Source organism: Geotrypetes seraphini, chromosome 8 (assembly GCF_902459505.1).
Source record: "Geotrypetes seraphini chromosome 8, aGeoSer1.1, whole genome shotgun sequence".
NCBI classification, from domain to species: Eukaryota; Metazoa; Chordata; class Amphibia; order Gymnophiona; family Dermophiidae; genus Geotrypetes; species Geotrypetes seraphini.
Genome location: NC_047091.1, coordinates 23,067,026 through 23,092,136, shown reverse-complemented (window position 1 = coordinate 23,092,136; position 25,111 = coordinate 23,067,026). Strand labels below are relative to the sequence as shown.

General features: G+C 44.1%; 1 protein-coding gene across 1 annotated transcript; it reads left to right on the top strand.

Moving 5' to 3' along the window:
* Positions 1–5,078: 5,078 nt before the first annotated feature.
* Positions 5,079–24,194, top strand: GJB3 (gap junction protein beta 3). Its single transcript, XM_033954268.1, has 2 exons — positions 5,079–5,201; positions 22,050–24,194. Exon 2 carries the CDS (start codon positions 22,063–22,065, stop codon positions 22,867–22,869), a length of 807 nt encoding a protein of 268 aa, XP_033810159.1. The 5' UTR covers positions 5,079–5,201; positions 22,050–22,062; the 3' UTR covers positions 22,870–24,194.
* Positions 24,195–25,111: the final 917 nt, after the last annotated feature.

Genomic DNA, 25,111 nt, shown 5'->3' with positions numbered 1-25,111 from the left:
ACCACTGCCCTCTTTTCCACCTGCCGCATGCATCCTTTCCCCCTAACTCTTTAACTTCCCAATATCTCTTTAACTTCCCAACATCTCCAATCTGCTGCCCATGCCAGCCTCGGCCCTCCCTCTGATGTCACTTCCTGGTCCCGTGACCAGGAAGTGACATCAGAGGGAGGGTCAAGGTCGGTGCAAGCAGCAGGTTAGAGATGCTGCTTGCACCGACGGAGAGTTAAAGGCACAGGGGGGAAGGGAAGGCACGTGCACAGCGGGAGGAGGGGTGGGAAGGAGCAGGGGGCAGAGAGGAGGAGAGGTGCTGGCATTCCCACCAATACAGCGCCCAGGGCAGACCGCCCCCGCCTGCCCACTGCATATATAACGGAAACAAACAAACTTATGATATTACAAAACATAAAAATTTTAAATAAAATATTAAACTGGCAACCTTTCACTCAATAAGCCTCATGCCACTATCTATATATATCTCAAGCAGTACGTTTATCGCTTACAGGTTTCTCAGCAGCGCACTATGAAAGTACTAGGTCCTCCGCCATCTCTTTCATGGGAGTAAGTTGACTGGACCACTAAGAGCTCTTGTAGATTTTCAGCAGTTTAAGAAACTTCTGAAAACTACATTATTTGTAGAAGCATTTCAATAAATGTTTTTTTTTCAGGATTATGAATTTCTCTGTATTGATACGCTGTCGAGTGCAGTAAAATAAAGCTGATATAAAAGAATGGTTGTTATTTGTATAATATGTGTTGTATGTTTTTTATTTTATATGATAAAACCGTCTAGTTATAGGCGGTTAAGAAATCTTTTAAATAAATAAATTATTCTACATAGTTAAACCTGCAATATAAAAAATCATATGCACTCGATCTTGTGTGACAGTAACTTAGTGAAATGAGGTGACTTCCAATAAACACTAGACCTGATATCTTAAAGCTTTGGATGCTCAAAGGTACCCCCAGGAAAACAGGAGATGCCAACTTCCCAATACTTGGAAAGCGGAGAACAAACAGCGAAGGAGACGCTGGTGCTCAATGCCTTTCATTATGTATCAAGGCTCGACACGATGGTGTTTCGGCCCCAAATGGGCCTGCCTCAGGAGTCTGGCATCAGAGTGATGATAAATGCATAAGGATGGCGACCGAGCTTTCTGTTAGGACTGTTACGTCGGCTCCCAGTGCCACTTTTTATGCTTGACAATGCTGGTTTCTGATTGACTTAGAAGAATAGCGCATTTATCATCACTCTGATGCCAGACTCCTGAGGCAGGCCCATTTGGGGCCGAAACACCATCGTGTCGAGTCTCGATACATAATGAAAGGCACTGAGCACCAGAGTCTCCACTCTCCAATGCTCAAAGGTACAGCATTAAGTAAAGCTTTAAAAACTAGTCCCAAAATTTGAAAGCAAATTCGCCAATTACAGCAATAGGCGACCAATGAAGTTTTTAATTCTCCTCAAATTCTAGAGACGCCAAAGTGACCCTGCTTCAGTTTCAGTCCCGCTTGCTTTCTGAGGAGAAGGTCTCGCAAGCGCCTACAATCTGTTTAAAGGAGAGCGAAAGAAGAATAGTGAATCTCTGAGCCTTAGAGTAGATTCGAACAAACAGAAGCTGCTTCTATGAAGGGTTTTAACAAGAAGCAAAGTCAACAACTCATAAAGAAAACATTCCCTCCTTCAGGGTGATGCCGTAACCTGGCAACCAGGTGGTGACACTGACTACCACTCCACTTAGCAACCTGATAGGAAGGGTCATCTTGGCACTGAGCTCTGGCACTACAATATCACTACTACTAGTTAGCACTTACATAGTACTGAAAGGCGTACACAGCACTGAACATTTTGACATTTATAGATGGTCCCTGCTCAGAAGAGCTTACAATCCAACTTGGACAGACAGACATGACATATAGGGCTGGGGATGCAGAACCCAAGGTGAGAGGAGTTAGTAGTCGAAAGTGCTCTCAAAGAGGTGGGCTGACATTTATAGATGGTCCCTGCTCAGAAGAGCTTACAATCCAACTTGGACAGACAGACATGACATATAGGGCTGGGGATGCAGAACCCAAGGTGAGAGGAGTTAGGAGTCGAAAGTGCTCTCAAAGAGGTAGGCTGACATTTATAGATGGTCCCTGCTCAGAAGAGCTTACAATCCAACTTGGACAGACAGACATGACATAGAGTGTTGCCCAGCAAGAGTGTCCCACTACAGAAACACCCCTTAAATCCATCAGTGCCACCATTGTCATCCATTTAATTTAAGTCTGTTACTGCCCAGACCTAAGCTTAAAGGTTGAAATTATCTATATGGAGCTCCTATATCAGTTCTATGCAGATTACGTCTTGGTGCCATTCGCACTTCAGGGAGGGTAGAAGTATTTTCAGCCTGGTAGTTTGCGCATTGCAATTAGTCTAAAATGCTGCGGCGTGATTGATTGTTGGCGCAACCAAATTTGAATATATTACGCCCATTCTGGTTCGGTTGCACTGGTTGCCTGTGCAAGCTCAAATTGAGTTTAAGGTGCTTTGTTTGATCTATAGAATGGTGCATATGCAATGTATATGGACAGTTAGTTGTCTGTTTGCGGAGTACCAGCCTGTAAGGACCAGGTGAAGTCAGGAAGTTGCCAACGAGTTATGGTAGCCGTTTAGGGAACAATGTTGTGGAATACTCTACCATTTGAAGTAAAGAAGGAATCAACTTTACAACATTTTAAGAAATTATTGAAGACAGAGTTCTTCAGACGCTATCTTTCTTCATGAGTTTTGTATCATGACACTTGTGAGCAGCATTCTTAGATATGCCGCATAGAAAAATTTATTTAGAATATATTGTATTAGATATAAAAATGTTATTGAATATTCATCAATTGTATTCTAACATGTTGTACATTTTCTATAAAATTTGAAAATTAAAAATATTATATATTAAAGTAATAAAAGGGTGGGGGGAGGGTGAGGGGGAAAATCAAATTTAGATATATAATGTATTAGATATAAAAGTGATACTATGTATTTATCAATTGTATTTTAATATTTTGTACACTTTATGTAAAATTTGAAAATAAAAAATAATGGAAAAAAAAAAAAAAAAAAAGATATGCCGCATAGTGTGGGACAGATTGTGTTGTTTGTATTTTAATTATGAGGGTCATTTATGAAACTTGAACAGAACTAGAGGATGGCTCGAGTAACAAATGTTTAAATAAAAAATATCTCTAGCCCCAGTCATGGTGCATGGGCTTGTCGTGCCACTGGGACTTGTGCGCATCTGAAAAGCTGAAAGCTGTGCCGTCGGTGGTTCCACTACCAAAAGGCCTCCCAAAGTGGAGAGGTTTTAGCGGAGATGTCAGACTAACGATATACCACCCATCTGGGCAGCAGCAAATGGACAGTGTTGGAGGCGAAGGATTGCGTTTCATGCGACAACGGTGACAACTGACAACATCAAATTTATATTGCACAGAAGAAAGGCCTGGCAGTCTACTTCTGTATTCTGTCCTGAAAACTTCATGATGTCCATCAAGTCACGAGTCGATGGCAACAACAATATATAGAACTTCTGGAAGCATCTCATTAATCTGCTGCATCTCCAAGACTGGTTATCCTAGGTGTGAGCAGCCAGATGTCACTGAACAACACAAATAGATGTGAGCTTGACATCCACATTCAGCCTTTGTGGTTCTGCCAATCCCAGGCTTTGCCCAACTGAGTGGAAGGTTCTTCACCGCTCTTGCTCTCTAAAAGAGCTCAGAAGAAAACCAAAGCCTGATGTAAAGATGCACAGAAGGCATCCCACTGCATTTGCTCAAGTTAATTTGGACACGATGAGGTTTTCCAAACTGCACGTTCGCCATCATTTGAGTTTGTTGGTTTCTCAAAGGTTCGTCATGCTAAAAGTGAGCGCACTCTTGATGACGTTATGTCAGCTTCCTAAACACACAGCACAGGAGCCACAAGTTGCGGTAATGGGTGGGATCAAAGACCCTGCTACCAAGAGGAGGCAGCTGTGGTGGTGACACAAGACACCACCACACATTGTCCCACAAAAACACGCACCCTCCATCTCACACACCAGATACAAACCCACATTGTCCCACAAAAACACACACCCTCCACTCCGTACACAAGACACCAACACACATTGACCCACAAAAACACACACCCTCCATCTCACACACCAGATACAAACACACATTCCCCCACAAAAACACACACCCTCCACTCCTTACACAAGACACCAACACACACTGATCCACAAAAACACACACCCTCCATCTCACACACCAGATACAAAAACACATTCCCCCACAAAAACACACACCCTCCACTCCATACACAAGACACCAACATACATTGACACACAAAAACACACACCCTCCATTCCGTACACAAGACACCAACACACATTGACCCACAAAAACACACACCCTCCATCTCACACACCAGATACAAACACACATTGTCCCACAAAAAAACACACCCTCCACTCCGTACACAAAACACCAACACACATTGACCCACAAAAACATACACTCTCCATCTCACACACCAGATACAAACACACATTCACCCACAAAAACACACACCCTCCACTCCGTACACAAGACACCAACACACATTGACCCACAAAAAACACACACCCTCCATCTCACACACCAGATACAAACACACATTGTCCCACAAAAACACACACCCTCCACTCCGTACACAAGACACCAACACACATTGACCCACAAAAACACACACCCTCCATCTCACACACCAGATACAAACACACATTGTCCCACAAAAACACACACCCTCCACTCCGTACACAAGACACCAACACAGATTGTCCCACAAAAACACGCACCCTGCACTCCACGCTGCAAACACGACACAAACACGCATTGGTACAGGATCTCCAAGCAGTCCCTTCCATCCTATTGGGCTACCCACCCACACAAAAGGGCCTGTGTGGAAGGAAGAAAAAGGAACGTGTTCTCACAGCCCAGTGTAAGGAGGCATTTGCCAAATCTGACTTCTGAAGGCAGCTCCGAGTGCAGAGCCTAGCCAGAGCCACACCTCTAGTGCAAAGAGGCGAGTCCCAGCACTGGAGAGCCAGGGAGAGAAAGCAAATTACCCACTGCTCTGCCACTTCGAAGACCAGCTCTGACCGGGGTGAAGAATCCCAGCACCGAAAAAGGGAAACCTGGTAAGTGAATGTTACAGAAAAGTTAGTATAGAAGCCCAGATAAGTTGCTCCTTCTGTGAACGGAGAACACACCTGAGACATGGCAAGTTTGCAAAGTTACGAGACAGACAGGAATGGCTGAGTGTTCAAATGCACAAAGTGCCCTGCAGTAGAGGGACTGAACTTCATCATTTCGGCTAATGGTTCATATATGTTTATAGCAAACTTTTTCTTGACAACCTGGAAATCGCAAGAAAAGTGCAGGAACATTTTTTCATCCCCCAGACAGGTCAGGGGCTAAACTCTCCAGGTTTTTCTGACCAACTGGTCTGCCAAAGGGCGTGAGGAAGACAGAATTTGCTAAAGCGGGGGCACGACCTGGCATTTCTCACCTCCCCGTACAAAATCTGCTCTTTCCGACATGAGTTCAAGCTCAGGGGATTCTTTCCAAACCCTTAAATCGGGACATTCCTGTAGGAAGCCCCCAAAGCACCAAATCTAGACACCCTGTGCAATCCATGCCCTGTATCTGTGGCTTTTGCTGTTAATGAGGTGGTTTGCTCGGACCTGAATGTTTGTTCTGGCCCTTTTCAGTCATTATTTTGGGAGGGAGCTCAGATGACAGACAGCTGATGCCTCTTCATCCCCCACTCCAAATGTAGCCTCTGCATGTAAACCTACCTAGCTTTCAGTAGCCTTCACTCCCCCCCCCCCCACTCCCCTCCATTAGCATGCAGCCTTTTCAGCTCTGCATGCAAGTTCTCTTCCGAGAAGCTGAAGGGTCACCGGTTACTCTACTCTACCTGTGGCACTATAATCTTGGAACCTGCTTTGCCAGTCTGCGGCAGCCTCACCCTCCCTTCTCATGGTGGAAGGCTGCAAAGGCCTCTCAGGAGGATTCTTTTGACATGAATGCAGCAAACGCCCTGTGATTAACCAGTTGAAGGAGAAACTGGAGAGCCTGACACGAGGGACAGAGGCAAGGCCAGCAGGGCAGTTCTGCCACTCGGACCCCCTAGCCCTTAAGGAGGAGGTCTGTCAGAGTGTGGACAATTCGAGTAATGGTTTAAAACTTTCTGAGCAATGTAACGAACTAGAAAATAAAAATGCTTCTGTGGCTTTTCTAGGCAGTTCTCTGTCATCGGCGGCAGGCTGGTAGGAATTTTTTTCCAGATGTCTCCAGGTCAGCGGGAACATGCTGACCCAGCCTTTCTTTTGATCCCATTGAGCAGGAAAGGGGGGGGGGGGCTAGATCCTGTCCTGCATAATTTTCTATGGCTAGTAAGTGCCTTGTACAGGTGCCCGTGAGTCCACCCAGGACAATATTTACCTTTGGGCCAGTCTTTAATGATGGTTAAGTGCAGGCTCCAGCTGCAATCGCCACACAGCCACTGGCATGTGCCCCGTTGAACCACAATCTTTTTGTATCCAATTCGCAAGCAAAATGCCCTAAAACAATTACAGAGGTGCCGAAGTAACCCAGCAACGCTTTACTGCTATGGTCAGTGTGTTGTCTACTCAAAGCCCAAAATATCAAGTCTCCCACTTCCCTTCTTAGTTATATCCCTTGCACATCGATCCCCCCACCACCTGTTTACCCGTAACCATGCTTCTTCCTTCAACATCCCATGTACCCCATCGGTAAACCCAAGGTGACCTCTCCCAGATCCTTACTTCTGGCATGGAGGTATAATACTCAGCTGTTACCCTGTACGTACTATTAAGGTACACAGCCTTCAATGTCAGTCAGTTTTAAAAAAATATATAAACAGGACGGAGGTGGTCCGGAGTCATTGGTTTTCCTTATAAAACACATGGGGACAGAAAAGTGAGGAAGGGGAGTTACGATAGAGATATTTAAATACACAGGAGGCGAATCTCTTTCAACTGAAAGATATATCTGGGATGAAGGGGCAGCGGATGAAGGTGAAATGAGATAAACTCTGAAGTAACCCGAGGAAATACTTCTTCTTGGAAAGAGCGGTAAATTCAAGTGAAGTTGGTGGAGACGAGAACTGGATCTGAATTCCTTTCAAGTATCATATTCTTTCACATCAAATGTTATCAAGTGGTCTTCCATCTTTTTTTATTTCACCTTTGGGCTCCATTCTCTCCTCATCACATTAACGGTGTATTCAGGCAATTATTTCTCGATGTTCCTAGGGATTCCTCCTATTCAGTCATGGATTCTACCCTCTGGAACTCTGTGCCTCTCTACCTTCGTACAGAAAACTCATTTTTGACATTTAAGATTCAACTAAAGGCGTATTATTTTTCTCATGCATTCTGTTCATAGAACAGATAACACTTTTTACCCTAACCATAGGTCTTTTGCTTTTCCCATCTTTGGAATTTAGTTTTCATTGTAATCAACCTCTATTTCTTCCCTTGTGTTTCAAATATGATTTTGGGGTTTTGTTTTGTCTTCCCTCCCCTTTTTATATATTTATTGCATTGAGATTTTCACTTTGGTTTTATATTTGTGGTATATGAAATAAATTGAACAAGTACATAGGTTTTCTAAGAGAGTGAAAGGGAGAGTGGATGGCATGATTGGGCAGATTAGATATGCAATATGAACTTTATCAACCAGAGGTTGTGGTAAGAGCGGATAGCGTAGCTGGTTATAAGAAAGGTTTGGACAATTTCCTGGAGGAAAAGTCCATAGTCTGTTCTTGAGAAAGACATGGGGGAAGCCACTGCTTGCCCTGGATCAGTAGCATGGAATATTTCTACTCCTTGGGTTTTGGCCAGGTACTACGGACCTGGATTGGCCACCGTGAGAACAGGCTACTGGGTTTAATGGACCATTGGTCTGACCCAGTAAGGCTATTCTTAGGTTCTTATGTTTATTTTTCAATGATAAGTGCAGACCTTGGCAGTATTTGAGTCTTTGATTTAGATGATGTTTCTCATTTCTCACTATGCTCAACAATTCTAGGAGAAAAAGTTTAAATTTCTCTTTTTCAGTGAGTGAAGTGGCCTGGTTGCCATGTTTGGATATAACCTAAGAAACCATAAGACATGATTTCAGCTCTGAGGAAAGCCATGGCATGAGTTTATTCCAGTATGAAGTCAAGGGGGTAATATTCTACCGGCAGTGGTCAATATTTCTTTAAATGTTGTAGACCTGGATATCTGACCTCCACTCCTAGCTGAGTACTGGGCATTACCTGGGTATTACTGACCAGCAGTGGCACTCACACAGATGCACGGTGAACTTAGGACTGCCCCACCACTAACCAGATAGTGAAGGTCACAAGATTTTCAGTGACTCTATCCAGTAATCTTTATTTGATAGAAGGATTGGCTACTTCAAGCTAATGACCAGCCAGAAAATGTCAATTTTGTCTCATTTCCAGGAATATTCATTTTGGTTCTTTTCTCTTATCACAGCAGCAAAATAGTTGAAACATTGTAACATGATGGCAGATAAAGGCCAAATGGCCCATCCAGTCTGCCCTGCCAGAGTAACCATTATCTCTTCCTCTCTCTCTAAGAGATCCCACATGCCTATCCCACGCCTTCTTGAATTCAGATACAATCTCTGTCTCCACCACTTCTTCCAGGACTGTTCCACACATCTACCACCCTTTCTTTAAGTTTAGATTATTCCTGAGCCTGTCACCTCTCATTCCAGAACTTCCTTTCAAATGAAAGAGACTCGATTCATGCACATTTAAGCCACATAGGTATTTAAACGTCTCTATCATATCTCCCCTCTCCCACCTTACCTCTAAAGCAGGGATCTCAAAGTCCCTCCTCGAGGGCCGCAATCCAGTCGGGTTTTCAGGATTTCCCCAATGAATATGCATTGAAAGCAGTGCAGGCACATAGATCTCATGCATATTCATTGGGGAAATCCTGAAAACCCGACTGGATTGCGGCCCTCAAGGAGGGACTTTGAGACCCCTGCTCTAAAGTGTACATACTGAGATATAAGAACATATGAATAGCCTTACTGGGTCACACCAATGGTCCATCTAGCCCAGTATCCTGTCTTTGCGGAAGCCAATCCAAGTCACAAGCACCTGGCATAAACCCAAACAGAAGCAACATTCCATGCTACCGTCCCATGTCTGTCCCCATACGCCTTTTGACGAAGACCACGCGTCATTTTAGTAGCCTTCCTCTGGACTGACTCCATCCTTTTTATATCTTTTTGAAGGTACAGTATCCAGAAATGTGCACTCTTTTCCCCACAATGCATGCTTGTGTGCATTCACCATGGTTCCAATGGGTGAACTCTCGGGAAAAGACTGTACTCTTTTTACAACACCGCACACTCAAGAGTAAAATATGGTGTGGGGGGAGGGGGGGTGGTCTGCTTGTTTTTGTTCATTAATGATATATAGTGACACGGGATATGTCATAGAAACATAGAAAAAAGCAGCAGAAAAGGGCTATAGCCCACCAAGTCTGCCCATTCCAAGTATCCCCTCCCCTGAATTTACTCCCTTAAAGATCCCACATGAGTATCCCATTTTCTCTTAAAATCCGTCACGCTGCTGGCCTTTATCACCTGGAGTGGGAGTCTGTTCCAATGATCCACTACTATTTCGGTGAAGAAGTACTTCCTCGAGTCGCCATGAAACTTCCCTCCCCTGATTTTCAGCGGATGCCCTCTGGTGGTCGAGGGTCCCATGAGCCAGAAGATATCATCTTCTGACTCAATGCGTCCCGTGATGTACTTATATGTTTCAATCATATGTCCCAAGTCGTTGGAAAGGATAGTTTATCCCTAAGAATTCTAGTGCATTTGAAAGGACCAAGCTTGTGACCAAAGAAGTATGGAGGTCAAAGGTCAAATCAAAATGTCGTCTCAGCTTCACAGCTGAAACTGGCTAAAAATGTGGGTGATGCTTTATATACAGGTAAAACATATGAGGGTTCTTCAGAAAGTTTCCACGCTTTCTTATTTTCGCGGGAAATGCTTGGGGTAGGAGAAATGGTAAGAGGGCGTGTGGGGACAGACTTAAAGATCTCAATCTGTAGACTTTGAAGGAAAGGCGGGAGAGGGGAGATATGATAGAGATATTTAAATACTTATGTAAGTAAATGCGCATGAGTCGAGTCTCTTTCATTTGAAAGAAAACTCTGGAATGAGAGGGCTTAGGATGAAGTAATCTAAGGAAATACTTTTTTACAGAAAGGATGGTAGATGCGTGGAACAGTTTCCCGGAAGAGGTGGTGGAGACAGACTGTGTCTGATTTCAAAAGAGCCTGGGATAGGCACGTGGGATCTCTCAGAGAGAGGAAGAGATAATGGTTACTGTGGATGGGCAGATTGGATGGGCCATTTGGCTTTTATTTGCCGTCATGTTTCTATGTGATTAAGGCAAAACAGGATGATTACGTGGAAAAGTGATATAACTTGCTTTTCAGATATTTGATAGTGTTTAAAAAAAAAAAAAACATGCGGAGACCTTTTGCATCTCCTTCTGCCAGAATCCAGAATGTGTTTGTGCATGCGCAAACAAATTCACCTATACAACACAAGCTTGACGTAGTATTTCTCAGCACATTCCTTCAGGATGTGATGGATCATCCACTTAGTATGCACATGTACCAGACTTTGCTAGACCCATGTGGTCAAATGGGCAGCATCGCAACAGGTTTAGCACTTTCACACAGATCATATTAAATAGAAAGCAGCAGGGATTAAAAAAGGTTTGGATAATTTCATAAAAGAGAAGTTCATAGGCCATTATTGGGATGGCTTGGGGAAATTCACAGCTTATTCCTAGGAGAAGCAGCATAAACTCTGTTTTACTACTTGGGACCTTCAGTCTGTCCCAGTACATCAATTCTTATGTTCATATGGGAGCCAAGTATAGGACAATCAAGTCATTGTGACATCACTGCTGAGGTTGGCTCTTAGGCATTGGTGGAATGAGGCATTATGATGTCACAATCTCAGCTCTTTGGCTTTCTGCCGGGTACTGGGGACCTGGGTTGGCCACTGCTGGAAGAAGGACATTGGGCTTGATGGATCTTCGATCTGTCCCACTATGGCAACTCTTATGTTCTTATAAACACCTGTACAAAAATAGAATCAAACCGCAAATGCTTTCTTTATCACAAGATTTTAAATAGCTGAGCAGAGGCCATGTGACGGCCCTATTACACATACAGTGGCTATTTGCTGCAGTTCCTTTCCTGCACCTGACCAAAGTGACACAAACCATAGCACCAGTGACACAAACCATAGCATCAGGATGAGACATTACTCAAACGTGATATGAATCAACCCTTCAAATTCCATTTCTATTAGATTTCGCTACATATACAGAAATCGTCAACAAAGGCATGAATTAAACACAGCCGCTCCTGAGCTCCCCTGAACCTTCCTGGTGACTGACTCTTCTTCAAATTTCAAATGTTGGAAAATCTGTATTCCTTGCATTATGTCATATCCGTTCTCTACTGCCCTAACTGTATGTGCTGGAGTGGCCTGCCACCAGCTTAAGCCTATTCATGCCCTCCAGAACCCCACGGCCCACTTTTTATGTGGGGCAAGACGGTTCGGCCCTATGGTATTTCAATTATACTGACTTCCAATTCTAAATTCTATGCTTGACCCGTAAGGCCCTGCCTTTTTCCTTTTTTAGGCCCACGCTTATGGACCAGTTTGCCCCCGTCTGCTTCATGCTGAAAGATCTTTCCCCAAATTTAAGACCTCCTTAAAGACCCTTTTTAAAAGATTATTTTTCAAAAATATGCTGAACGTGCCCCCTTCCCTCCCTGCGTCTGGTCCGGAGGAAAGCTCTTTTTGAGACCACCTTCGAATTCCAAGGCCTCCCTCCCCCCCCCCCCCCCCCTCCCCAGCAGCTTACGCCAACTTCCTACTTACTTCCAAGTCAGGAAGGCACTGAAAACACACCTGTTCTCTTCACTGCACTGACCTATTCTAATGCAATCATTTATATGACGTTTATGCCTTTGTATCATTTCTAATATCACCTAAGCCGCAATGATTTATAGCTGACATTTGTGAGATACAAGAATCAATATGGTATGGTATGGTATGGAATAACCGTTCTCACAATACAAGCTGAATATCTTCAATAAATATAACCACACCAAAATGATATTCATACACTCCTAATATCGGAAATCATGTGCCACAGATTCTTCAAGTTATAGAAGCGGAAAAGACCTCAGTGTTTCTCAGGAAAATTCCTGTGAAACCATCTATGTCAACAAAAGCATTGTCATAGAGAAATACATCCTTGGTCTCATATAACACTGCTTTAAATTCACTATTTTCTTATTTTTCTTTTTTCAAAGTGATCCTTATTCAATAATATTTCAAAACTTAGTGAAGGTAAAATTGAGCACTTATCTCAGTAATCTCTTCCGATATTACAAAATCACCGTGGTTTGCAGTTAAAGATACAGCGTGGTACCAATTTACCACACTTGGAGAATTCAGTTCAATCTCATTTAACACAGAGATATCCCGACAGGCCAGTGGTCTCAAACTGGCAGCCCAGGGACCACATGTGGCCCGCCATATACTATTTTGAGGCCCTCAGTATGTTTATCAATCACAAAAGTAAAATAAAAGTTTCTTGATCATATGTATCTAACTATAAATGACAATATTATTATTAAGACTTAGCTGAAAGGAAAGATTTATAAACTATAAAGAGTTTTACCTCATGCAAAATTGTAATTTTTTAAATAAGATATTAACTATTTTTTTCTGAGGCCCTCCAAGTACCTACAAATCCAAAATGTGGCCCTGCAAAGGGTTTGAGTTTGAGACCACTGCGACAGGCCCTGTTTCGCCCTTTGGCTGCATCAGGGGATTATCTAAGAAGACAAAATACATCTAATAAGTTTCAAGAATAGATACTTATTTAAAAAATTATGCCCCTACTATAAAACTACTTACTTTAAATTATGAGCCACTGCTTCAATGATTTTCTCCTAAAGCGGTGTTATATGAGACCAAGGATATATTTCTCTATGACAATGCTTTTGTTGCCATAGATGGTTTCACAGGAATTTTCCTGAGAAACACTGAGGTCTTTTCCGCTTCTATAAATTGAAGAATCTGTGGCACATGATTTCCGATATTAGGAGTGTATGAATATCATTATGGTATGAAATAAGCCACCAAGGGGACATTCTATAAATAGTGAGTGGTATAGTAAGAGGGTGGGGGTGGGGCAATCCGCCCCAGGCACGGTCTTGGTAGGGGCACTGGCATTTCTCTTCCTCTCCGCCCCACCACTCCTTCTCGCCCCCTCTGCCACACGTGTGCACCCCTCCCCTCCCCTCGTACCTCTTTCATTTTCCCTGCGTGAGCAACGTTATGAACGTGTTGCCCGCGTCGATGTCGCCTCTCTCTGACAACACTTGCGCGCCCCGCACCTAGGACGTGACTTTAGCAGGATAGCCGGCACGACGCGGGCAACAAGTTTGTGCTGTTGCTCTCGCCTGGAAAATTAAAACGGTACGGGGGAAGAGAAGAGCAGGTTGGGAAGGAGTGAGGGGCAGAGAAGAGGGCGGAGGAGGGGCGTCACTCACCCTCACTGCACCACTGTAAATGGTGTCGAGTTCAGCACCAGGCTGAGCACCATTTGGTCCCAGATTCTGTAAATGGTGTCTAAAATCGGCCAGCACCTATACAAACTGCCCCAACCCTGTATCAATCACGCTTAGGCACCGTGGACTTCAATGTAGGGAAATGCAAGGTCATGCATATAGGGAGAAAGAGCCCGATGTTCAGCTACCAAATGGGGGGATTAGTATTAGAGAGAAGTAACCTTGAAAGAGATTTGGGTGTACTGGTGGACACAACAATGAAGTCAACAGCACAATGTGCAGCAGCCGCGAAGAAGGCAAACAGAATGTTGGGTATTATTAAGAAGGGTATTACGACCAGAACGAGAGAAGTCATCCTGCCATTGTATCGGGCAATGGTGCGCCCGCACCTGGAGTACTGTGTTCAGTATTGGTCACCGTACCTTAAGAAGGATATGGCAATACTTGAGAGGGTCCAGAGGAGAGCGACACGAATGATTAAGGGCATGGAAAACCTTTCATACACTGAAAGATTGGAGAGACTGGGGCTCTTCTCCCTGGAAAAGCGGAGACTCAGAGGAGACATGATAGAGACCTACAAGATCATGAAGGGCATAGAGAGAGTAGAGAGGGACAGATTTTTCAAACTTTCAAAACATAAAAGAACAAGAGGGCATTCGGAAAAGTTGGAAGGAGACAGATTCAAAACGAATGCTAGGAAGTTTTTCTTTACCCAGCGTGTGGTGGACACCTGGAATGCGCTTCCAGAGGACGTAATAGGACAGAGTACGGTACTGGAGTTCAAGAAAGGATTGGACAATTTCCTGCTGGAAAAAGGGATAGAGGGGTATAGATAGAGGGCTACTGCACAGGTCCTGGACCTGTTGGGCCTCCGCGTGAGCGGACTGCTGGGCACGATGGATCTCGAGTCTGACCCAGTGGAGGCATTGCTTATGTTCTTATGTTTACAGAATACGGCCTAGTGCCAGAAATGTGTGTGAGGGCTTCAGAGGCCTACGTTTCAGGCACCTAAGTTCAATCACGTCTCCCCACTCCTCTCCAAGCTTCACTGGCTTCCAGTACATTCCAGAGTCCTCTTTAAATGTGCCTGCTTAGCCTTCAAGATCCTACATGGCATCCTTCCTCCTGTTATCCCACTCTTTTGGAATTCCTCAAACCCCCACTCCACCAGACCCTCCCAAAAACTGAAATTATCATTCCCCTCTATAAAAGGTATTTCCCGTGCAGGAAAACTTGGAACATCCCTCCCCTTTAGAACCATAGAACTCTGGAACAACCTCTCATCCCCGCTCAGAAATTCAAGCTCCCTCCAATCCTTCCGCAAACACTTGAAAACTTGGCTCTTTTCAAAAATCTAATCTCCTCCCGCTCTCTGGTACCCTTGTCCCTCTCTATCTTCTTAGTTCCTCTCCTATAACCCTTCATTGTAGTTCCTTTCCTCCTAACTCTGTAAACCGTGCCGAGCTCTACGCTTGTGGAGATGGCGCGGTATACAAACCTAAGGTTTAGTTTAGTTTAGTTTAGTTTGGAGCATTGCGTTTTGTGGCACTTTAGTCACACTTAAGTGTTAGGTGCCGCTAAACGCTATGTGATAGGTCTTACCTTTTATAGAATCGAGTAGGCACCTATCATCCAATTAAGGCCAACTTTTATTAAGTCATGATAGGGTTTTTTTTATCATTGGCGGCTACATTAAAAGCTCCGACGCTTATAGAATTCCCATGAGCGTTGGAGCTTTTACCACAGCGGCCAGCGATACAATAAACTCACATGGCATTTGTCACGCGGCACTCACTACCGTGGCTTGACACAATTGGGCCTTAGAGATGCACACACAAATTTAACCCCACCCCTCCCTTTTTACAAAAGCGTAGCACAGTTTTTAGCGCCAGGATTTCTATGAGCATCGGAACTGTTCCCGCCGCAGCCAGCGCTAAAAACACGCTACGCTTTTGTAAAAGGTGGGGTAAATGAATTGCAATAATTGATTGCTAACATTGATTACTACTATTTATCATTTCCGTAAGGCTGAAGGGCGTATGCAGCTTGGTACATTTAGCATGAAATAGACAGTCCCTGCTCAGAAGAGCTTACAGTCTAATATGGACAGGCAGACAGAATATACAGGGGGTGGGGTGTCTTGCAGAATGAAAGTACGGACATTGTGATGACATAGTTTGTCAGATCTAATTTTGAGACTGCTGAATTTTCTCAGCGCAGGGGGGGGGTTACTGTCCTCAGTTTAACTCATGCACGTTCCTTCATCTATACCGAATGGTTGTGTTGTGTTGGCATTCCTTCCTGCTCCTTTTATGATTTTAAAATTTATCTCCTGTAGACTTCGTTGGCTCTCCGGTTGCATTAGGCAAAATAGCAATAACCATCAAACTTCCTGACTACTCCAGTCGCTAAGGGACCAAGTCTAAAATCCCGTCTTCTCTGGCTACCACTCTGAACATCTTTGTGCCGGCCAGAAGCCAGGCTCTGCTAGGGGTCCCAAGTTTTAGATGTATTAGACAGATGGATATTCTGTGGAAGATAACTGGTTATCTCCATCGATAGCATGGTTGAAAATGAAACTGGAAATCCATGCTGCTCATCGGATATTGCCTGGTATTGAACATCCAATCTGACTGCTGCTGTTGAATAGCCATTGTGCAGCCCGAGACTGGGGGAAGGGCTCGGGCTCACTTGTTGAGTCGCTGCCTCCGCACCCAGAGGTTGTGAGATCAAATCCTGGTGCTGCTCCTTGTGACCCTGGACAAGTCACTTAATCCTCCAAAGTGGCAAAAAGGCAGTTTACAAGTCCCCATTCAATGCCTCTGGTTGCACGCTCATTTGCCACTAGGTCTGCATCATAATGAATCTATCCTTTCCTTTCCAAAGCCTATTTATTTCATCAAGTTTTTATTATTATTTTGAACTTCATTGCTAAGCATTTTTTTTTTTCACAGCTAAGTAAATTTGTTGTCACATTTGTACACTGCCTAGATTGGTAGATGCGAGATTTTAAATCAATCAATTCTGTTCTACATGCTAACATTTCTGTACTCTCAATGAGTGTAACTTACTGTATTCTACAGTATATATCACATCAGTAGGTGAAGCCCCCAAGCCATGAAATGCCCACGCATACGCCTCCTCAAATTCATGCACAGTGCTACTTGTGGGTGCCAGACTTACTTTCACTTGTAAATAGACACTTAAACATACAATAAACATATATGTAAATGCAGGTGCCAGTCTTAGAACCTGCCTTGTTATCCTGAACGCCTTTACCTTATCTACGAAGGGTCACTTTGTCTAAGAGTCATCGCAAGCATTAAATAGCAAAAACCCCTTTGAAAGAAAAGATTTTCAGACACCAGCACAATTTTTTTTTAAACAAAACAACGTTCTGCATGCCTTAGTAATTACTATTGGACTACAGGTACACAATCCAGTATCTAAAATCCATGGGACCGGCATATTTTGGATTTTGGAATTTTTCAGATTTTGGAAGGGTTAACTCAGAAAACAACAGACCATGAGATTGCTAATAGAGAATGACACAGGGACAAATTTGTTCCCGCCCCTGCAGGAACTCAGTTTTCCTGTCCCGACCCCACAAGTGGGGTCGTTGTCCCTGTCTCATTCCTGTAAGCTCTGCTTTAACCGCACAAGCCTCGAACACTTAGGATTTTCAAGTGTTTGAGGCTTGTGCGGATGAGGACGGAGCTTAGGCATTGGAGGAATGAGGCATTATGACATCACAATCTGAGCTCTAGAATGTTGCTACTTAGGATTTGAAAGCGTTTGAGGCTTGTGCAGAGGAGGGCGGAGCTTAGGCATTGGTGGAATGAGGCATTATGACATCACAATCTGAGCTCTAGAATGTTGCTACTTAGGATTTGAAAGCGTTTGAGGCTTGTGCAGAGGAGGGCGGAGCTTAGGCATTGGTGGAATGAGGCATTATGACATCACAATCGGAGCTCTAGAATGTTGCTACTTAGGATTTGAAAGCATTTGAGGTTTCTGCAGATGAGGACAGAGCTTGCAAGAATGGGGAAGGGACAGGAAAAGAACTCACGGGGACGGGACAGGAAAATGAGTTCCTGTGGGGATGGGGAAAAATTTGCCCCCATGTCATTCTTTGACAACAACCTTTTTTTATTTCAAAGTGAAGCATTCAGTAAATCTTCGAACACAACCATGTCCAAAACAATGCTTAACGCTCTTTACCTCAGGTCGTGGTACTTTTTAGCTTGCTTCATGACCATCAAACCAGTCAGTGCCATCTTTTCACTTCTTCGTTGTTGAACCCACTCAATTAGCACTTGGTCCAGATCTTTATTATTTGCCCTTTGCAATGTTTTCCTGTTTTTCATCACTTGTCACTGCAAAATTTTAACAACTTACTTTTCTGTTCCTTTAAGTTGTATGTGGTTGAAGTTCCCGCCCCATAAGGTTTGCTTAGCCAATGCACTGATACACCATGACCAAGCCTCTGCAAGAACTCTGCTTTCGGTGGGGAACCTGCAGCCCCCTCCTTGACATTTTCAAAGTCCTCAAAAAGCAGCACAGACACTTCTGACTTGCACCTGCGCAGTTTCAGCATTTCTCATGTCAGAGGACTTCAGGCGTTGAAACTTTCAGTTTTCAGAGCTTTTCGGATACAGGACGGTGTATCTGTGCTGCAATTCTTCACTGCTAGGTTGTCTTGCTTAGCAGCTTAGGAGGTTGTGGGTTCAAACCCTGTGCTACTCCTTGTGACCCTGGGCAAGTTACTTAATTCTCCATTGCCCCAGGTATGATAGATTGTGAGAGGGAAAAATGCTTGAGTATAGACAGGCAGTATGTAAATACCATAAATAAATAAAAATATGGTCATTAGGTTATTTTGTGACTAAACCCTATGATCATGAGAAAGACATGGGGGAAGCCACTGTTTGCCCTGGATCGGTAGCATGGAATGTTGCTACTCTTTGGGGTTCCGGAATGTTGCTACTCTTTAGGGATTCCGCATGGAATGTTGCTACTGTTTGGGGTTCCGGAATGTTGCTACTCTTTAGGGATTCCGCATGGAATGTTGCTACTGTTTGGGGTTCCGGAATGTTGCTACTCTTTAGGGATTCCGCATGGAATGTTGCTACTCTTTGGGGTTCCGGAATGTTGCTACTCTTTAGGGATTCCGCATGGAATGTTGCTACTCTTTGGGGTTCCGGAATGTTGCTACTCTTTAGGGATTCCGCATGGAATGTTGCTACTCTTTGGGGTTCCGGAATGTTGCTATTCTTTAGGGATTCCGCATGGAATGTTGCTACTGTTTGGGGTTCCGGAATGTTGCTACTCTTTAGGGATTCCGCATGGAATGTTGCTACTCTTTGGGGTTCCGGAATGTTGCTACTCTTTAGGGATTCCGCATGGAATGTTGCTACTGTTTGGGGTTCCGGAATGTTGCTACTCTTTAGGGATTCCGCATGGAATGTTGCTACTGTTTGGGGTTCCGGAATGTTGCTACTCTTTAGGGATTCCGCATGGAATGTTGCTACTGTTTGGGGTTCCGGAATGTTGCTACTCTTTAGGGATTCCGCATGGAATGTTGCTACTGTTTGGGGTTCCGGAATGTTGCTACTCTTTAGGGATTCCGCATGGAATGTTGCTACTCTTTGGGGATTCCGCATGGAATGTTGCACTCTTTGGCTTTTGGCCAGGTACTAGTGACCTGGATTGCCCACCGTGAGAATGGTCTACTGGGCTTGAAGGACCACTGGTCTGACCCAATAAGGCTATTCTTATGTTCCTCCTTGCCTCATGGTTGCCAATTTCTGCTGGGTTTAATTACAAATGACTGATTTTAGCACACGTACACTGGGCTTATCACGCTGGAGCTTCTATTTATTTGCATTCCTGCTCACACTCTTTGCTCCTCTCAAACAAATTCACTGTGGATTCCAGGAGCATTCCGGCTCCATCTAAATACTTCTCGACCTGCAGTGTGGCCCCCATGCTTTGGAATGCCCTCCCCTTAAAAGCAAGGCAAGAGACTTTGTATAAGCAATCTGAGACACATGTTAAGACCCAACTTGTTCCTCGGATTCTTAACCTTGACACACCGCCAGGTCTCAGGTCCTGCAGTCTTTTGCTTTTTAATGTCAAGCTCCGCCTTCCCTCCTCTTCTCTGTTGTCTCAACAATGATATGTCTGAAATTGTTTTTAAATTATTATTGTTTCCATCTGTGTCTTGATTGATGGTTTATCTAAAAAGCAGTACTGTATATGAATTGCAATGAATAAAGTAAGTCCATAAATACAGGGAATTAGCAGTAGCCCCTCCCTGCCTGTCCCCTTCTCTCTCCAGGGATCTCAAAGTCCCTCCTTAAGAGCCGCAATCCAGTCGGGTTTTCAGGATTTCCCCATTGAATATGCATTGAAAGCAGTGCATGCTCATAGATCTCATGCATATTCATTGGGGAAATCCTGAAAACCCGACTGGATTGCGGCCCTCAAGGAGGGACTTTGAGACCCCTGCCTAAGCCCTGCATTAATGCCTCAGAAAGGAGTTTTGGTAATTTCCAGGAGAAACAAAAAGCATTGTTAGCATTAACCATTAGGGAGGATGGCAGGGTTTTGTTTTTTTTGGGGAGGGGGGTTTTCTCCCTTCAGGGCTGAACTAGAAATAACCAACCTACCCGGTCCTGGATTTCATTTGTATGATTTTGTTCTTCCAGTCCTCAAGGGCTGCCACAGGTCAGGTTTTCAGGATATCCCTAATGAATATGCATGAGTGCTCTGCATAGACCAGCGGTGGTAAAAAGTGCACGCAAATCTCTTTCATGTATATTCAATAGGGACATCCTGAAAATCTGGTGTGGTGGCAGCCCACAAGGACTGACGATCAGGGCTTATGGGATTAGTCGAGGTTAAAGCAGTAAAGCAAACTTGTGGAGCCCCGACTCAGCCACTTTTATTGAATAAAAAAAAAAAGATGTCAGCTGGTTTATCCATTTCATTCTTCCTTGGTGGCACTTCTCAATATAAGTAGTCAAAGATGGCAGCCCGCAGCCCCATCACACAGCAGAATCAGCTCATGCAATGTTACTCTGCTTGTTTTGGCAACTGTTGATTACTGCACAGTCAGCCTAGCTGAATACAGGCTGTCTGTGTTTTCATTTTTTTATTTTTTTTTTAATCATATAAGATTGCCAAGAATAAAAGTCCATAAGATCTTACGTCTCTGTTTCATAAAGCTTCTTGTCTAGGTGAGAATGAAGTTTTGGGGCTGTGAAGCTGCAGGATCAATACTTTGTACCGTACTTAGTTTTATTAGCTGAGAAAAAGAGAGAGCCCGACTGAGCTGGTCCAGCGCCTCAAAATCCCTAGAATCTGCTCCAGCCCAGTGGCTCAGCGGAATAGGTTCCAGACATTCACAGGAGCAGCGGTGCAGGAGAATGGGGGGAGGGGAGAGAAATTGGGGTCAGGACGCCAGGTGCTGGGAGGAGCCATGTGCAGACTGGGAACAGTGGGAGGGCGGGTCTGTTAAAAGCGAAGAAAAATCCCCGAATATGACTCAGGAGGCCACGATTCCAGGTCTGGTTCCAACTGAGCTGGAAAGAAAAGAGAAAGGAGGGGCAACACGGCTCCTCCAAATTGAATGCCAGGAGTTGCTGATAAGATTCTGTCATTAAAGCAATTAATTGCGCTCTGAACAGCATTATTGAAAATGGTTTGCTCTGTCAAATGAATGGAAGTGGGATGCACAAAGAGAATTCACAATTCTCTGTGCTGTTGATCCCACGGGAGGAGGGATAAGCGCTTACTTTCTTTGAGTATTTCATAGGCATTTCAGTCAAAGCCTCCAGGCAAATTTGAAAGCAGTAAATGTGACTCTCCTTCCTCCATTCCTGATCAGCAAACAAGATTAAAGACACATCTTGTCCGAGACAAGCTGCGCAGAAACCATTCCAACACTTTTGCCAATTTAAATATGTGTTTGCAATGTCACAAGAGCCGAAACCCCCACTGCTGACCTCCTGAGCTTAAAAAGGGAATTCAATTTCAAATAGTCCTGCTTTATGTAACTTATTCACCCAGAAAAAAGGGAAAATAAGCAAAAAAAGAACCAACTATGGCTAGTAGATAGGCAAAGACTTAGAACCTTCAGGGCCTTCAATAGACTGGATAAGTCTGCATCCAGTTAGCCCAAAATCAGAACAATGTGTGATGTGGAGTTGAGAAGCCCTGGGCTAGGTCTTAACATTTCCTCGGTTAATTGTCGTGTGCAACTTTACTCCTAGTCTAATCTCTCCCTCTCTTTTTTTGATCTTCCCCCAGGAAAACTCTCACCATGGACTGGAAGACTTTCCAAGGTTTGCTGAGTGGCGTCAACAAGTATTCTACAGCTTTTGGACGGATTTGGCTATCGGTGGTCTTCGTCTTCCGTGTCTTGGTCTACGTGGTGGCGGCGGAAAAGGTCTGGGGAGACGAGCAGAAGGACTTTGACTGCAACACCCGCCAGCCGGGCTGCACCAACGTCTGCTACGACTACTTCTTCCCCATTTCCCACATCCGGCTGTGGGCCCTGCAGCTTATTTTTGTCACGTGCCCTTCTCTTCTGGTCATCATGCACGTGGCTTACAGGGAAGAGCGAGAGAAAAAGAACCGGGTGAAGTACGGAGAGAACTGCTCGAAACTCTACTCCAATACCGGCAAGAAGCACGGTGGCCTGTGGTGGACATATCTCCTCAGCTTGTTCTTCAAGACAGGCATCGAAGTCACTTTTCTCTACCTCCTGCACAAGATGTGGAACAGCTTTGACATGCCCCGCCTGGTCAAGTGTACCAATGTGGATCCCTGCCCCAATATAGTAGATTGCTACATCGCCAGGCCCACAGAAAAGAAAGTGTTCACCTATTTCATGGTGGCAGCCTCAGCCATATGTATTGTCTTGAGCATCTGCGAGATCTTCTATCTCATCTTCAAGAGGATTGTGAACAGCGTACAGAAACATAAGAATTCCACTAACCGCTCGGTGACGTACAGCAAAGCCTCCACCTGCCAGTGCCATATAAAGCTCGAGGAAGTGGAAAACAAGGCAAAAAACAAGCAGTTGGAGTCACTGCGAGCCTCTGCGCCAAACCTAACGGCAATCTAAATGGCTTAGCCCCTCCCCCTACGGCATGCCGACAGTTCCCCAACACCGCAAACGGCAGCAGTTTGTTCAGAGACCCACAGGACTGCTGGGAAAAATCCTCAAGCGGCAACACAGTCGCGTCAGTCAAGCGCCGGCAGGGTCCACTTGATCTGGGATTACTTTGCAAGCAGCCACGGCCAGAGGCAGGACACTGGGCCACTTGAACCTTTGCTCTGGTGCACTTTGGCAGCTCTTATGACCACTAAGGACCAAGACATTAAACACTGCCATTGGATATGACCGTGACAGGTTTTTGAATGTACTAAGTTTACACATCAAATTACCTTTGCTGTTTTTTCAATATGTGTATGTCAATATTTTATATATATATATATTTTTTACAATTGGTACAGGCAGAACTATTTGTGCAATGCATTAGATTAGAGACATAGCTTAAGTGCATGATCTAATGTCCATGTTTTTCATGCTTTTCATTTTTAAAAGCAACAGAGCTATACATTGAACCCTGGAACACACACAAAAGAAATCTCTTTCAACTCAAAGAAGTAGGCAGGAGTAATTCACTTCCCAGATTCTCATTGTTGCAGCCACCAGGGAAAGGCATCACCCATTATTACAGTTCCATTAGGCAATGAGTACTCGTAGCAGGCAATATATGAATGTCGATGCATATAGTCTACTGTACGTGTACAATTTAGAGAGATCTAGTCCTCTGTTCAGTGACTGAGAACCTTCCTGTCCTCAAAGTAGAGGAACGGTGTGGCATGAGCTTCTCGTTACAAAGGGAATGAGTTAAGCCCTGCTAGTACCTAGATTCAACATCTGCTAGACTATAAAAGAGCAGGTAATGGATTGGGAGGAACCCCTACTGAGCAGCTGTTGGGAGAATTCCAGCGTTCTGAGGCCAAACTGGCTACCTTACTTTTAATGAAAAGCTCAATCAAAGCCGGTAGTGATTTTGAGCACAACCGAGTTTGGTTCAATAAGAGAATTACCTCTACAATAAACAAGTCTTTCATAAGAGTCATGACATAGAACCGATTTTAGAAACAAAATCAAGGGGTCTGAAAGCAGCCTAGCTCACACACAGCAACTGAAAGCAAGCACCAAGAGTTCAAAACAGTTCAGTTGAGTCCACTTCAGTTCCAACGACAAGAAAAGCACAGAAAAGGGAGTCAAAATTCTCAGTGTACATAGGTAGTACTGGGGAGGGTTACCATTTGGCTCCACAAAAAGGAGGGCAGACTGAGACATCTGGGTTTTACTTTCACTGAAAGGAATAGAAGCAAGGAGGACAGATTGAGACATCTGGGTTTTACTTTCACTGAAAGCAATGGAAGTAAAACCCAGATGTCTCAATCCGTCCTCCTTGCTTCTATTGCTTTCAGTGAAAGTAAAACCCAGATGGCTCAAATCCATTCTCTTTTTCCTGGAGCCATATGGTAACCCTAGTATTAGGTGACATCAAAGGTGGCAAGATCAGATGGGGTTAGTGGGTCAGGAGGGGTTTTTAGCTTTAACAACAGATATGTTGAAAAGTGCTCTCCTCCCCCCCCAAAAAAAACCATACACACACACAGAAAAAAAGTTTTCTTTAAATATTATTAATATGAAAATAGAACATTGGGGTTGGGAGAAGAAATGGCAAATTCTCCTTTTATATTGAGACAGACAGGGAAAATGCTTGAAGTACCTGTATGTAAACTGCTTTGAATGTGGTTGTAAAACTACAAAAAGGTGTTAAATAAGTCCCAATCCCCTCCCCCCCCCATACGAGGACTGATTGAAAAGTAACAAAACTGCCTCTGTTTTTCTTCCCAAGAAGTAGACATGGCAATGCTGTGATGGTTCTTGTGAAGCTCATAGGTTGATGTTTCTGAACCCTTCGGTTGGGATGCCATAGTCTTCATTGTTGGGTCACAGCAAGAGGAAGAACTTTGTACATTTTGTCAAGACATATCTGTGAGAGTACGCCAGAAGTCTGGGATCGAATTTTATGTTAAACTTGGAAAGAGCGCTAATGAAACTCTTGAAATGTTACAGCAAGAATATGGGGACGAAATACGAAATTGAATCCCACACCACTGGTATACTCTCACGGACACGTCTTCCTCACCCGCCTTGACAAAACGTACAAAGTTCTTCCTCTTGACCCAACAATGAAGACTATGGCAGTCCAACGGAAGGGTTCAGAAACATCGACGTAGGAGCTTCACGAGAATTAGCACAGCGTTGCCACGTC

Bases quoted from the DNA above. Each gene is read 5' to 3' on its own strand.
- GJB3 (XM_033954268.1), top strand. From the start codon at position 22,063: ATGGACTGGAAGACTTTCCAAGGTTTGCTGAGTGGCGTCAACAAGTAT.